The sequence below is a fragment of the Leptonychotes weddellii genome, chromosome 4 (assembly GCF_054177405.1).
Source record: "Leptonychotes weddellii isolate Sample4059 chromosome 4, ASM5417740v2, whole genome shotgun sequence".
Lineage (NCBI taxonomy): Eukaryota > Metazoa > Chordata > Mammalia > Carnivora > Phocidae > Leptonychotes > Leptonychotes weddellii.
The window spans coordinates 144,177,890-144,193,668 of NC_138372.1; the positions used below are offsets into that span (position 1 = coordinate 144,177,890).

A 15,779-nucleotide genomic window follows, 5' to 3' on the forward strand; every position below is an offset into this window, starting at 1 on the left:
AACATAGCTGATCTCCGAATTTTAGTTAAAAATGAGAACCTTCTGAGGCATGATCTATGGCCATTAGGATCTAAGTCCTATCCCCTAGACCCTCTGCACTAACCTCAACATTAGAAATTACCTCCCTGCTCTGAGAAATAGATTCAATAATGTCTGCTAAGCCATTTTTATAGAAGCCGTAAATTATACTCAAACCAGAAAACATTTTAAAAGGACTGAACTAAATACTCCATAAGTTGTTTTATTAGACATAATTATAAGTGAAAACTGTCATCTTCTACATAGGACTTTACTGAGGACCTATCACTGAGGTGGCACTAATAGTATTATGCCATTTTCACTGTACAAATAAAAAAGGTGCAATAGTTATAAGAGAGATGAAAACTTGAGTTCTTTTCTCTAAGAGCCAAAAAAAATTTGACAGTTTCTTTCAGGGAGATTCAGTGAAACTAGTCACCCCACTAACCCACTGTGATTTTTATGTCAAGTCAACAAAAGCTAATCTGAACATTTTTGTTTCCCTTCTTCCCTCCCTCCATCCCTCACTCCTTCCTTCCTTCCATTCTTCCCTCCCCCCGCCCCACCTTTTTAAAAAAAGTACACAGTGTTTTCTTTATCAGAAAGTATGAAGGATACACAAAAATTTCAGAAAATCACCCTGAAAAAATGTAACTCACATTATTATCTATGGTCTCTTTTAACCGCGTAAGGTCTTCCATAGCTGCATCCCAATTCTGCATTAAGATTTCAGAGGCCAATTTCCCCCAGAGTGAACTCAAAGCATTTCTATCTGTTGCTGGAACCTGTTTAAGCAATCATAATTAATTATATTCTGAATATTCTAGGAAAAAAAGATACTGTATATTTTATACCTTACATATTCACCTACCCTACTAAAAGACCTGTAGCTTTCTAACCCAAACAGTAATTATCTAAGTCCTTATTGGATCACACTGCTAAACTAATTCAGTTTCCATTTAACTTAATTTACTAAAAATATTAGCTCGGAGTGCCTGGGTGGCTCAGTCAGTTAAGCATCTGCCTTCTGCTCAGATCATGATCCCAGGGTCCTGGGATTGAGCCCCACATCAGGCTCTTTGCTCGCTCTCTCTCGCTATCTCTCTGTCAAATATATAAATAAAATCTTTAAAAAAATAAAAACACACAGCTTTTTGATATTCAAGTCTAAATCAGAAAGAGTAACTTAAAACTAGAATACAGCACTAGTGTTAAAAGTATTATTTTCAGAACAAAAAATACCCAGGGTGCCTGGGTGGCTCAGTCGGTTAAGCATCTGCCTTTGGCTCAGGCAAGATCTCAGGGTCCTGGGATCGAGTCCCATCTCGGGCTCCCTGCTCAGCAGGGAGTCTGCTTCTCCCTCTACCCCTCCCCACTGCTCATGATCTCTCTCTCTCTCACGTTCTCTCAAATATATACATAAAATCTTTTAAAAAAATCCAAATTATGACACAAATGAAAGGAGTTAGAGAAAAGCAGGTATACTAGTTAATAACAATTAATAATTATCAAAGGAATAACGTACTGAGGAATAAATGTTCATTTTTCACATAATCCTAATAGAAACATTATAAAAGGTAAATATTTTTTAACCCCATTTTAATTAAAGAGGGGAAACTCATGCATGGAGAGTGTAATCTGCCCAAAACTACACTTCTAATTATGAAAGCTATAAATTTTTTTAAAGATCTATTTATTTTTAGAGACCAAGGAGTGGAGGAGGGGCAAAAGGAGAGAATCTTTCAAGCAGATTCCCAACTGAGCACAGAGCCCAATGGGGGGAGTGGGTCAATCCCCACAACCCATGAGATCATGACCTGAGTCAAAACCAAGAGTCCAATGCTTAACAAATGAGCCACTCAGGTGCCCCAAGATCTATAAATTTTATACCACAATCTAAACCACAAAATAGGAGGACTAAGGGCATCTACCTCTTTTTGCCACTGATGGAAAAGGGTCACAAACCCAAAACATCTATTAAGGACTTTGACGGTAGTAATTAACTCTCACGTCCTCAATAACATTAAGCAAACTCTAACAAACACTAAATTCGTAAACTAAATTTTGAAACATATCCATGAAACCACTGGTTCTTATTGTTACAATATATGTCCACAAAAAAAGAGTTGTATTTGAATATTCGTGGCAATTTTTTTTGTAATAGAAAAAACTAGACTTTTTTTTAAGATTTTATTTATTTGACAACACAAGTAGGCAGAGCAGCAGGCAGAGGAAATGGGAGAAGCAGAGAACCAGATGCGGGGCTTGATCCCAGGACCCTGGCATCATGACCTAAGCCGAAGGCAGACACTTAACCAACTGAGCCACCCAGGCATCCCTAGAAGTTTTTTTATTCATGTTTCTAAAACCACAACCAATTCAAGACACATCCCAGTTTGATTTTAAAATGTGATAAATTATGCATCTGAAAATCAATATGAGACATCTTTTACATAACCAACATTACCAAACAGGGCACATCAGACCCAAAACTTCAGCCAAGTTCCCAAAGCTTCCAAAAGTCATCATTACTTAAGCTTTCTTGAGTCAAGGAGAAGTACCTTTAAATCAAATGGCATGTACTTAAGGCGATCAATTTTAAATTCTGAATGAAAACAACAACAAAAATCACGCTACTAAAATATGATCACCAACAGTTCTAGCATCTTAAAATCACCTTTATTTCAAGTAGCTGCTGGATAAGGGGAGGGGTTATATTTTCAAGTCAGATCAAAAGGACAGAGAATGCAAATTTTAACAAACTAATTAAAATACAGTGTTAATTCCTTTTATTTATTTTTGTAACTTTTAAAACAAAAATTTTCAAAAATTCCTGCCAATTCTCCTCCACCATTTCATTCCAAATTAATGCATTTCTTAGAACACAACCAAATAGGATGCATGTAAATATTCCTTGATGTATTCTAAAAAGCCATCACATTTTTTAAAAATAAAGGTAGATTCTGGGGTCACACAGCTTTAATTTACACAAAACTGACCTACAATAGGTCACCTGGAGAGTCAAATTCTAATCTCAGATCATAGTTACAATGGTTCTTTCATAGCTTATGTTTCCCTAACTATAGATTTAAAAGAATAACCAACCACCCGACAAGAATTTAGAAATGAAAAAAGGCTATTACAAAAAAATAAAAGTAAATAACTAATATGTAAAACACTGATATTTTTCATCCCAAATCCAATCCAGGATTTTTAATCTTTGCTATTAACAAGATTTTGAACAAATACATAGATTTTATAGTAGTGCCTATCTAAACAAAAGAAAAAGCTAAGTAAAATTATCCGTTGTTTTAAACTTAGCTTGGTTAGCTCCTATCAATATGCCAACTCCCAGCTACTCAAATGTTCTGTCACACAGATGGGACATAAATTTAAAATAAATTTCACATAATTTCTAAGCACTATCCCATCACTATATTTTGACTACTCTTAATGTAAAACGTTGATTTTTGTGTTCAAATCATGGTAATCAATCACCTAACCAAATGCCATTTGAATTCCAACACAAGACCTGTTAGGCAATGCAAAAGCTTAAAAATGAGATTTTTTTTTTTTTTTTAAGTTAGGGAACAAACCAGGATCTTCACATTTAAAAAAAAAAAAAAAAGGAAACACAAAAACTTCACAAACCTTTAAGTATATATACCTATCATTTGTAGAAATTTTCAGACTAATTATAAAACCACACTACATAAATGTAATATGCTGTTAAAACAAGGATATGTTATATTTGTTAGGATAAAAGCTTTTTGTAGCAGCAGAGCAAGTTTTTTAATCCCCCAAAGGTTCATGCGTACTACTCTGGCTCAAGTCCATGTCATTACAGTTGGCTCTTCATACCAACCTGCTTTCAAGGGTGGATATGCTAGAAGAGTTTCAGTATCTGGATTTCCAGCAGTTACCTTAAGTTTCCATGTCTTAGCAAAATGGCACATTCACTCACTGACCAGCAACAATAAATTTACTGTGCTAGAACTCTAACATGACACTAAATCTTCATTCTCAAAATTCACTCCCAGCATTAACAAATGATATGAATAACCAACTCTTTTCATGTACCTGTAATCATATCAGGCTTCTGATTTTACAATCCTGGTTTAAGCTGTTTACATTTCCAAAGTAATCAACTTTTGCTCTCCTAAATCCTTCGTAATATTCAAAGTAAAACTGATGGAATTTTATGATAAGCACTACAAGTTTAGAATCACTGATTACCTTCAATGCACTTGCAAGCTAACCAAGCTAATCTATAAATTAAGAATATTCACAAATGGGAATAAGAGAAAAATAAATTTTTTTCAAATCAAACTTTGAAATAAACTGAAAATCTTTATTTCCTTTTGAAGGAAGGATGGTAGCTTTAAAAAACGAAGCTCTCTAAGTACTTTTTAAGTGTAGAAATTAGCTGTATTAATAAAACACCAATCTCTTCCCCTTCCTTGCTCCCCCAAAAAGAAAAATTTAATTTCCTAGAAAACAACCAAAGATAGCAGCCATAAGTCTTTTCTTTGTGGCAGGCATATGGAGCTAAAAGAATAAAGGCACCAGAAAGTAGAGACAGAAGAAACAGACTCTTCCAAGGTTAGAAAACAAGAAGTCCCTGTCTTAAGAGGTCATTTCCCAACATCTAGGATTAACTAGAGAAATCAGAGACTTAGGTACTTGCTTACTAACCCAAAGTGAGTAACAAATTATAATTTCTCAAATGAGAAGTTCGTTAAAACAAGGGCATTTTGATAACTCTAGAAGGCATTAATACAATTACCTACACAGAAGACAGAATGAGAAAAAAATCTTTTCATTTGAAAGCCTTATTTTTTTCTTTGGCTTCATGCAATTTTCCTTTTTCCCAGAAAAAGCACTGAATCTAGGAACTTGTCAATAGGCAAATGAAAATAACAACAGGGCTCTTTATGGTTAGAAATTTGCTCTAATAGTACAATTTAAATTCACCTTCCTCCTACATTATTAAAAAAAAATCATTGAGTTTTATTTTCTAATAGCTAAGGTAGAAGTAAATGGAAAAAAATTACTATTAAGGCATAATTTTTTTTTCAAATATCATTAGAACTCCTTAATTGTTTGAAACAAACTCAAGGGATATATATAGCATAAGATATTTAATTAAAATTAGGAATAATGGATTTGTTCAATAAATATTTAAGCATCCACAATGTCCTGCTCACTGTGCTACACAGTAATATAACAAATTGATTACATGATAGAATTCTGCTAATGCTTATCATTTAATTATACATAAAATAACAAATTAACGGGTCCTACTTTTGGATTTCAAGGAAAGTTAAATCTCCCTCCAAATTTTGAGGTCCTGATATAAGCTTTCCTATTTCTATTTGTTCTTTGTTGAGAAAGTTTTTCTCCTTTCACCAAGGATTCTTGAAAATTTATGTACAGAATCAAATCTATAGATATGTTTTGACAAACCAAGGGAATCCCACAAAGTCTGAGAGAAGAAAAAAAAATTTACTCACCAACACTCTAAAGAAGTAAAGATATTCTGCGGCTCCAGAGTAATTCCCACATTCATATTGAAATTTTGCATACCTATAGAGTGTATCTAAATATTCCTGCCTAAACTAAAAAAAAAAAAAAAAAAAAAAAAAGCATCAGTTCTGTTTTTAACTTTTGAGTTTTAAAATTCAAACCATTTACTCCTTTAAATGTCCCCAGACGCGTCAATTCTCTCAGTGTACCCCAAGTGTCACAAAAAAAACAAAATAAAACAAAAACCATGATCAGAAACATATGACTCTTAAAACATACATTAGCAATTGGTAGATTTTTCATTCATAATTCTGGTCTCAAAGAGTTATGAATTGTAACAATACCTAATTTGTTGCAGTGAGAATTTGAATTGCAGGGAAAGGTCTGAGGTGTGAGTCTCTCAGTTAGTGACTAAGCTTAGACAACTACCAAACACATGAATTCCTATAACGTTTGTGATTCTGTACAAATAACATGCACAGTAAATTTCAGTTCTCTGTGAAAACTGGCCCCCAAATTACAGCAACTTTTAAAGTTAGCAATGCAAGGAAAGTGAAAGTAATGTAAGAGAAGGGCTACGAACTAGAACATTATTAAATATACCAAACATTCTATTTGGAAACCAGAAAGAATAATCTGCACAGTGGTCAGCATACCTCTTGTTACAGTTGTTAAATGAGAGAAGAAACTTGAATGCAAGTAAAGAATTAATTACATGCAAATCCTCACACTTTAAGTTAACACAAGGGAAAATGAGACTGGGAGACGACTACGTAAGTCTACGATAAAATTCCTTTATGGGGGATTTATGAAGACCTTGATAATGTCAAGAACTACTATATTCCACAAGGCAGCCAAAGTATTACTTAATTCTACTGCTCAAAACATTTCTAATTCAAATTTAGTTCTATCTTTGTTAATCCATCAGAAATATAAAATGGTACCCATTACTTGATTATTCTAAAAAAATAAAAAGTTTTGAAAATTTCTATGATCTAAAGTATAAGCACCTCATTTTCCCATCAGCATCAATTTCTAAAAACTGAAGTTTCAAAAACATACTAGGTCTTATATTTAATAAATTAATCTAGAAATTATAATCTTGCCAAGCCTCAAACCTATCTATGCAGCACTATTCTTTAATTAGCCTTATTAAAACAGGACAACTAAAGAAAATTTTTAAAATACCACTTACACCATGCTTGTCTGCCAGGTAGTCAAACAGCATCCGACCATCTCTTAATTAGAAACAAAAATTATTGTTTTTATAGGTCATAGAAAACAAAATAAGCATAACCAATGTTCATCCTATTACCCACATAAAGCCATTTAAATATCTTAATACTTAAACAGTAGAAATAGGACTTCCAGAATAAACAGAACAGTACAAAATTAATCAATTATGCTTAACTTACATTTCTATGCCACACACCATATATAATTATTACCCATATCAGTGTCAACCCAGCTGAACTTTTCTTAAATTGGCTTTGCGTAACTAAGACGTTGCCAGGCTGGTAAAAGACAAAATGATAACAAAGACACCAAGGAACAAGTGATAGATGGGCACAGTGGCCCACTTACTGGGCATTTTCAAAAAAGAAAACATTTTCTTATGCTTATCACAGAGGGAATGCTGTGGCATGTTTTTCCAGAGCATAATTTTACTTGAAGATTTAATGGGGAGGGAATATATCATCACCAACATTAACATGGGTATATTATAATAGTGAATATGAAATATGCAGGAAATTTTAACAAGATTTCAAAAAAAAACAAGTGTGGATCACAGTGAATAACTTTGTGTTACACTCCTTGTATCTTTCAGGTACATAATCACTATCCTTTGGTTGACTGGGTGTTTCTGGGAAAGTATGAGAAGTAAAATGTTATACATTCAATGAAATTTAAAAACAGGAATTGGCAGGAAGAGGTTATTCCTTTGCAAATTTTTAAAACACAATTCCATCCTTTCATTTATCTCAATGCTATGCCTATTAAACTGCAAGGAGTCTTCTCTTTCTAATAATTGGTGAATAAATCTATATTCATCTTGATTCATATCCTAATCACATTAATTTCTAGTATTTAAGTAACTAGACTAAATTTAGAATTTAAATTCTAAATTTTCTGTTGTACCCTAACAGCTAGATTATTTCAGCTGTTCCTTTGGGTGCACTTACATGTGACCTGCAGGTCTAAGTCATTATATTCTATTCTGTGTAATAAGTAGTATAGTGCGCGTGCACGCACACACATAGCTATATATGACTGCTTTGTAAGATATAGCTATCTGTGCATATATGTATATATCTATCTGTATATACACAGATAGATATAACATGGTGAAGTTAGTAATGTAGCAGGTTACATTATAATGGTATAGTAATCGTGTAGTATTTGCTGTTTTGCTTAAAATTATCTGGTTAACACTTCCCCAAATCACAAATGAAAATTTGGAGCGAATCTCTCTAAAAATTTGTTCTGGTCACATATTGTATGAACTAAAGCCACAACACGGCAAAATCTTCAGCAATGTCTCTAGTAAATACACTGGCAGCTAAGATCTACCACAATGGCAATATTCAATTTTAGTAGATTTTGTCTTAAAGAATTTCTAATAACCCAAAGGGTTTCAATTAATGATATACATTAAGTCAGAATGAGGCACCATGCATTCTTTGGAAACCAAGCAATAAGTTTATTTCTAGTTAAGAGGAAATTAAGAATAAAAGAACCTTATCAGCTCTACACTACCCTCCCTTTTTGGGCTGGGCAATGAGGTTAGAAGGATACAAGAGAATGCAGCCAAGTGATAAAGTGAGCTCAGGTTTCCCTCTTGGTACTGCCCAGGCACAGGTACGTCAACCTCAGTACTACTGACACTTTTGGGTTGGATATTCTTTGTGGAGGGGGTAGGGTACTGTCTGATGCATTGCAGGATGGCTAGCAGCATCCCTGGCCTCTCCTTGCTAGGTGCTAGTCGTACCCCTTCAATTGTGATAACTAAAAATGTCACCAGACATTGCCAATGTCCACTGGGAAGAGAGGAAGAAGGCAAAACTGCTCCAGCATAATCAGATTTGGATAACTGATAAAGAAGTTAAAAATAAAATTAGGATTAATATTTATTTAGGAATTCCTGGTCCCTACACCATAAGGACAAATGAAAATAAATAGGTAAAGTAATCAATTAAGCCATGAACTTTTATGATGGGATATTAGATAAAATTTGAATTAACAGTAGTCTTAATCCAGAAAAGAATTTTCAGAATTCAAATTAAGGGAGGTTACCTGGTTGACTGCATCTGCCTTGTAGTTTCTGGATCTTCAAACATCTTCACAATTGGTTCTGTTTCTGCCTGAAGCTGTTTCAGTTGTGCAACAACTGTGGTTCTTTTTTCTCTCAAAGCTAATTAAAAATGCAAAGGAGTACTCTAATGTTAAACTATACTGCTCACCATGAGGATGTCTCTGGAAATTTTTCAATTTATTTAAATTATTCATAAATTTATTTACCCCCAATATATTCATATGCCAGGAACCACCAATTCAATGTCTCACAGATCCATTTTTTACTTTCTAGCAGTGCAAAGGCACATAAAGAGGGAATCTTCTTACTCTTAAAGAAAACTGAGGAAAATACAGATACAGCTGGAGGGAGGGATGGCTGCTGAGAAACAATTACCTAATTCCACATTTCAGAGACTTCGCTCCTATTGTTTTTATATTTGTTCTCATTGGATTTTCTCAGGTGAATATTATCCCAGAGTTTCTCAACAGAGACTGAGAGGGTTTACATATTACTATAGATTTTCAATTAGGTTAAATGGAATTTAAATCCAGTCAGTAATCTCTCTTTTCACTATAAATCTAATTCTGTAATCTCTCAAACCCAGTTCTAGTTTCCTTTTACCGCATTATGAAGAGTTAAGAGAAAACTTGCAGATAACCTACACTGCAGGCATGTTTTAAACTTTCACTAAGAAACAGTTAACTTTTTCATCACAAACTAAAATTTAAAGAGCTACTGTCATTTACTGTAATTTAAAAAGGTGATTATGTTTAGTGTAATAATGTGTTATACATTAAAAAGTATTACTACAACAATGTTTCTCAAACATAAAAGGGTATCTGTGATCAAATTTTGGAAAATGTCAATTTAAACAAAGTAAATTATACTTCTCTACTGAAAGCATTCTTAGAATTTTTTAAAATACCAGGTTCATAAGAGAAATATTTTTCAAACTTATGGGAAAACCTTTTTTTTTTTAAAGGAACATCAATGACCACAGAAAACAAGAATGTGGAAAACACCATACCACGGTAGTTCTCCAATTTAAGTGCTGGGCCTCAGCCAACACTTTCTGATTAAGTAGATCTGGGGTATGACCCCAAAATTTGCATTTCTAACAAGCTCTCCCAGGTGAACTGATGATGCTGGTACTGGGGACAATACTTTTGAGAACCCTGGCTATTCCCAGATGCTTCAAGATGAAAAGAAGTCTCTAAGGCACACAGATGCTAACTCAAAAAGTTAGCAGACCAAAAACAGCAACATTCTCAGATCATTCTAAGGAGACAATCTGATTCATAAGCACAATTTTGATGAAACATACTATGAACTGAACATATTTGAAAATCATGTTTTAAAGTAGTATCACACCTTCTGTGATGAGAAAATATACTTTAGATGACATGTAACCTTCATATTACCTTTCATCCAGAAAACTTTTAAACCATTCAAATAGTTATTAAAGACTTTTGACTAAAGCTCTTTTATAAATCACAAAACTTTAACACACACACATATTCAGTTCATGAGAGAAGCTGACAAAACTTACCATGTGGAATATCATCAGAATAAAGGTTTTTGTATACATCCATAGCAAAGTCTACCATGTTGGTATCACTAAGTAGATCCAATTTCCCTTGTAATAATTCTTTTTCATTATATATCTGCAAGAGAAAATTACTTTCTAATGAATATGTTGAAGTTCCCCCAAATAAAATGATAAACAGCCACACCAACTCTACTGACAAGCACATATAGTTGTTTCCTTACCACACCAGGTGATTAGAAATCAACTCAAAATTTGTATCTTCTATCTCACATCCACATGATACCTACTCATCTCTCCTTGAGGTAGCCTTTTATCTACCCCCACATATTTTTTCACTAAATCATTTGAATCCTTTCTTTATAATCCTTCCCCATCCACACCATTAGAACAGAACTAGCACCTATTCTCTAAGTCAACCATGTCATAGGTTTTTGCAAGGACTTAAGAAACAATTTAACCCACAGGACAAGGACCAAATAGATACACCAGCAAACTCACATAAACTTGAAGTTTAGGGCAATGAGTAGTATGTAAGGATCCTACACAACAGTATTCAAGGAGACAGAAACCAAAATTTAAAAAATTTTTTTAAATAAGTAGTCATCAAGATAAAGTTTCAGCAAAAGATTTGCATACTAAGTTTTATTTTGTCAAGGAAAGAGAAATGCAGGAAGATTCCACATTTAAATGCCTGTGAAAAGATGAAGGTGATGAAATGGTACAGCCATGATCAAAACTGAATCTTCCAAACTCCTACAAAAAAGTAAGAAAATAGAGGACTGAAAATGGCTAAAAAATTTTAATAGCCACTTTACCAGAGTATAACCAAATGGCCAACAAACACCAAATATCTCAACTTCATTAATCATACAGAAAATGAAAATTAAAGCCACATTAAAAAAACAAAAACAAAAAAATGGCAATACCAGTACTGGTGTAGATTTAGAGTAACTGAACACTTAACTCTTCTGGCAGAGGTACAACTGCTTTGGAAAACTGTTTTTATCTCCTAAAATCAAAAATACTTTTAGACCTAGTAATTCTGCTCCTTGATACCCAAAAGAACTTGGTGCATATATTCAAAGGACATTTCTAAGAATGTTCATAGTAGTACTACTTTAATAGTCAAGTTTATCAACATTAGAATGGATAAACTGTAATATATAACAGATTAACATTCAGCATTCAAATCAAAGAACTATAGTTATCCTACCAACTTGGATGACTGTCACAATGTTGAATAAAAGAAGTCATAAAAACAGTACAATGCTTAATTTCATATACGCAAAATCAAAACCAGGCGAAACTATTCTAGATCAGACTAGTGCTTACCTTTGGGAGGTGTGAGTAGTGACTAAAGGGTCAGAGGAAGGTTTTTAGGATATTTGTAATGTTTTATGGTGGTCACACAAGTGGTTTCACTTTGAAAAATGGTGCTTATATTTGGCACTTTTCTGTATGAATGGTATATCTGATAAAAAGTTTACTTAAAAAAAATCAAAGCTTCCTTTCAGTGTACCCTATAGAAACCTAATCTTGTGAAAACATCTCTTCCTAACATGCCAACTTCTTCTTGCCACCCCATTAATAAGCTTTTAATTTGTATTTTCTCTATCTATTGTAGATTCAAAGCACTGCTCCTCAGCCATCAGATCTTACTGGCCTCTTAAATCTGTATCTGCTTATATCACCTTCCCTAAATTCTGCCTTATAACCACACTTACTCTGTAAAGGACAGACAGTAAATATTCTAGACTTTTGCGCCAAGAAGCAAAAATCTAGGAAACTAGGGGTGCCCGGGTGGTCTGTTGAGCATCTGACTCATGGCTTCAGCTCAGGTCATTATCTCAGGGTCCTGGGATAGAGCCCCAAATGGGGGTTCTGCACTCAGCAGGGAGTCCATTTGAGATTCTCTCTCTCCCTCTGTCTCTGCCCCCCTCACCAAGTGTGCTCTCTTGCAAGCTCTGTCTCTCTCTCTCTCTAAAATAAATCTTAAAAAAAAAAAAATCTAGGATAATATTTATAAGTACTATAAGAGTTTCCACAATTTTTCCTTTTTGAAGCAAAAAATAATGGAGTAAACTTTTTTGTAAAAGAGATCTACTAATGAGAAGAATGAAATTTTGGGGGGTAGGAACTATTAAGGTACAAAGTTAGTGTTCTATAATTGAAAATGTTTGCAAATGTTCATCTGTTAAAAATTATTTTTAGGGGCCCCCAGGTGGCTCAGTCGGTTAAGTGTCTGCCTTCGGATCCCAGGGCTCTAGGACAGAACCCCGCATAGACTCCCTGCTCAGCGGGGAGCCTCTTCTCCCTCTCCCTCTGATGCTCCCCCTACTTGTGCTCTCTTGCTCTGTCAAATAAATAACATCTGTAAAAATTAAAAAAAAAAAAAAAATTCCTTTGACATCTCTTCCTGCTGTCATCATCCACAAATCCAACATCCATACTGATAATTCTTAAGAAACTCGAATCTTAAAATTTCCCTCAACTTTCCACAACTTTCATTTAGTACCTCATCTCTAAGATTTCAACTTAAATTCATCTCTTTCACCATTACCATTAAAATGCTTCATTATACCCTCTGTTCTTTTTAATTTTTATAACATCCTTTTTTGGTTGTCACTTTCCACATTAGTTTAGATGCCATTTTTAGCTATTTCAAAGATTTTCTCATTAGTAGTATCATTGATTCCAACCATTTTCTCCAACCAAACACAATTCAGTGTCAGTATTTCTGGAAAAAGTCATCTGTCTTCTATGTTCTGGCTAAGGATGACTATAAAATGTTGCAAAAGCAGGTAATAATGCTATTCAGTCACTTCTGTGCTTTTTTCTGCTGATCAGCAATCCATCTCTAACTGACGTATATCTACAAGCATAACTCCAAACATTTCTACACTACTTAAATAACTTTCCACTGCTGCTCTCACTTCGAGAGTTACGTCATCAGCTCTTATAAATGTATGATTTTCAATCTCAGTTGGGCCATCCACACTTACCAATCCTTACACTTTGGTCAGTTTTCTCAGTCCCCATTTCCATTCCTTACCTCGCTCCTCAAAACCCCAATTGGCTGCCTCACTCCTCTCTCACACAGGATGGGCTAGCCCCCTAATGGAAAATATTCAGGAATACTCACTTTGTCCCAGAAGGTTAAGGTGCCTTCCAAGATTGGTGGCAGTATCAACACTTTACGCATGAGACAGGCTTACTTAAGATGAGAAAGAAACATCTCTGAAGTGCAGAGATATTAAATAATCATTAAAAGACTTTATGCCAGACTCTCTTTTACATGCTAAGGACACAGCAGAGAACAAAACAAAGTCCCTGCTCTCATAGAGCTTACATTATCCAACATATTACAAATATATCAAATTGTTACTCTTATGAATCATGATCATTGCCTCTATCCTAACCATCTAAAACTCAACTTAAAACCTATCCTCAAAGTCCTTTTTGCCCACTCAATAGAATCTCTTCAATTTTGACAGCACTCTGCCAGTACTTCTCTGACATGTGTTCCTTTTTGCCTCATATGTAATTATAGATCTTTATCTCCTCTAAAGGATAGGTAAGTTTTTCAGCGGTGAAATGTCTGGGTTTTATCCTGGATTTAACACAATTCCATGATAGCCCTATTTGGTAACTGCTAAGTAAATACTCCAGCATCTGTCTTCCTCTTGGTGTATTCCAGCCATCTTACCAACATTCTCTACAAAGAGGCAAGTACCGAGCAGTTATTTTCCATGGATTCTCAGCTGCCCTTCATGGTTTTGGTCTTACCCTATGAAAAACTAATTTACACTCACATATTCCTTCCTTTTATCTATCTGCCTTGTAAAACAAAAGCGTAAAGAACACATTACAAGAATATGAACTTTGGCTGATTTAGAAGCATTTCTACAAGTAGCTGATAAAGGATTTCAAGTATGGCATTTTTCTATTCTTTGATCTTTGGTGAATTATCCTCACACATCCAGAAAGGGAAAAAAAAAGAATGTACTGTTTTAGGCAAGCTCTAAAATATAGGTGTAAGTACATCCTACGTAAGGAAAAATAAAGAAAAAACATATCCTCTCATGATAAAGCTTTATATTGCTTTATTTTTACATTCCTGAAATTTACTGAAAATAAACTTTGCTGTTCCCTAACAACACAACTTTAGAGTCCTTAGAAAAGGATCAGATAAATTTGAGGATTATACCTGTCTAATGAACAGTAACTACCAGGAAGATCTGAAAAGTTATCAGAACAATTTAATGTTTATTTGCAGAGCTTTTCTGTTTTATTGTTGTTGAGCCACACAAATCTACTCTCCAAATCTAGAGTTCCCTAAAGTAGACTTACGTTGTAATCGGCTTTCAGATATAGAATTCATTTACTTTTCTGGCCAATAATCGAATCCCTTCATCATAGTAACATTACTTTATAATTACTACAATGTATCAATCTCCCAACAAACTCAAGGTATAACTAAGCCCAATATTTCAAAACTTTCAGGATTGAGACGTTTTGAAATGAGGTACCAGAACCACAGGCTAGTTCAAGGTATCGTGAGTAGCTAAATGAATGTTAACGTTCGAATTTACTCGAAGTCTGTATACACCGGAAAACCACTTTTAAGTAAAAAAAATTGTCCAGGTTTTTTTGGGGGGGAGGGGGGAAAGCCGTCCCCATCCGACAAAATATGCCACGCTTCTAGGAAGTGGCTACTTACCGAAAAACCAGGAAAACTCTTTGCGAAGAATTCACAACTTCATGTAAATTAAAGTACTAGGTATTTAAGTGTAAATTATTCCAAAGATCCGGCAAACAAAAACACAAAGCCAAGCACACCCCTCCCACAGTTCCCGAAAGAAAAACCAAAATCTGTAACACTCCCATTTGCTTTCAGAAGCAAGCGTTCCTACAGGGAAGCTGGCGAGTGGTCGGTCAACTTCCGAAAGGAACTGACGCGGAAGTCCCTCCGGCACTGTCACCTCCAGTAGTGAAGCAGAGACCTCTTTCTCCCCTGAGTTGCCTGCTGTCACCTCACTTCTCGTCACAACCAAATTCTGCGGTGCTAATTAACTGGGACGACGCTAAATTACCAGCAGATCCTTACTGCCCAACTCAGGACCAAACTCGCGGCCGCCTCACACGTGTGGCAGGCCTAGGGCTATGGCCACCGCCTCTCAGCCTTGCCCCGCGCCTCACGCGCTCCCACGCCTTCCTCGCGGTCAAAGCCCCCCTCACCTCTTTTACGGAGAGAAACTCAAGCAACGGAAAGACTAGATGCCGATCCAAAAAGTGCGCTATGCGAGTAGTCAAGTCGTACTCCGCCATCTTGCCAAGTAAAAAGAGAGTCTGTACTCGCTAAAACTTTATTGATAACGCCGACAAACGAAC

General features: G+C 35.0%; 1 protein-coding gene across 3 annotated transcripts in view; it reads right to left on the reverse strand.

Annotated features, from left to right (window-relative positions):
- Positions 1–15,775, reverse strand: part of EIF3E (eukaryotic translation initiation factor 3 subunit E) — a 49,991-nt gene extending 34,216 nt beyond the window's left edge. For 2 of the 3 annotated variants that reach the window (XM_081816402.1, XM_081816401.1), the window contains exons 1-6: positions 15,627–15,775; positions 10,389–10,503; positions 8,839–8,956; positions 6,740–6,782; positions 5,532–5,636; positions 678–803 (exon numbers count right to left, since the gene is read on the reverse strand). In XM_081816402.1, coding sequence (XP_081672528.1) covers positions 678–803; positions 5,532–5,636; positions 6,740–6,782; positions 8,839–8,956; positions 10,389–10,503; positions 15,627–15,716 — 597 coding nt within the window. In that variant the 5' untranslated portion in view covers positions 15,717–15,775. The remainder of the gene's footprint in view (positions 1–677; positions 804–5,531; positions 5,637–6,739; positions 6,783–8,838; positions 8,957–10,388; positions 10,504–15,626) is intronic. The other variant, XM_081816403.1, reaches the window with a different exon arrangement.
- Positions 15,776–15,779: the final 4 nt, after the last annotated feature.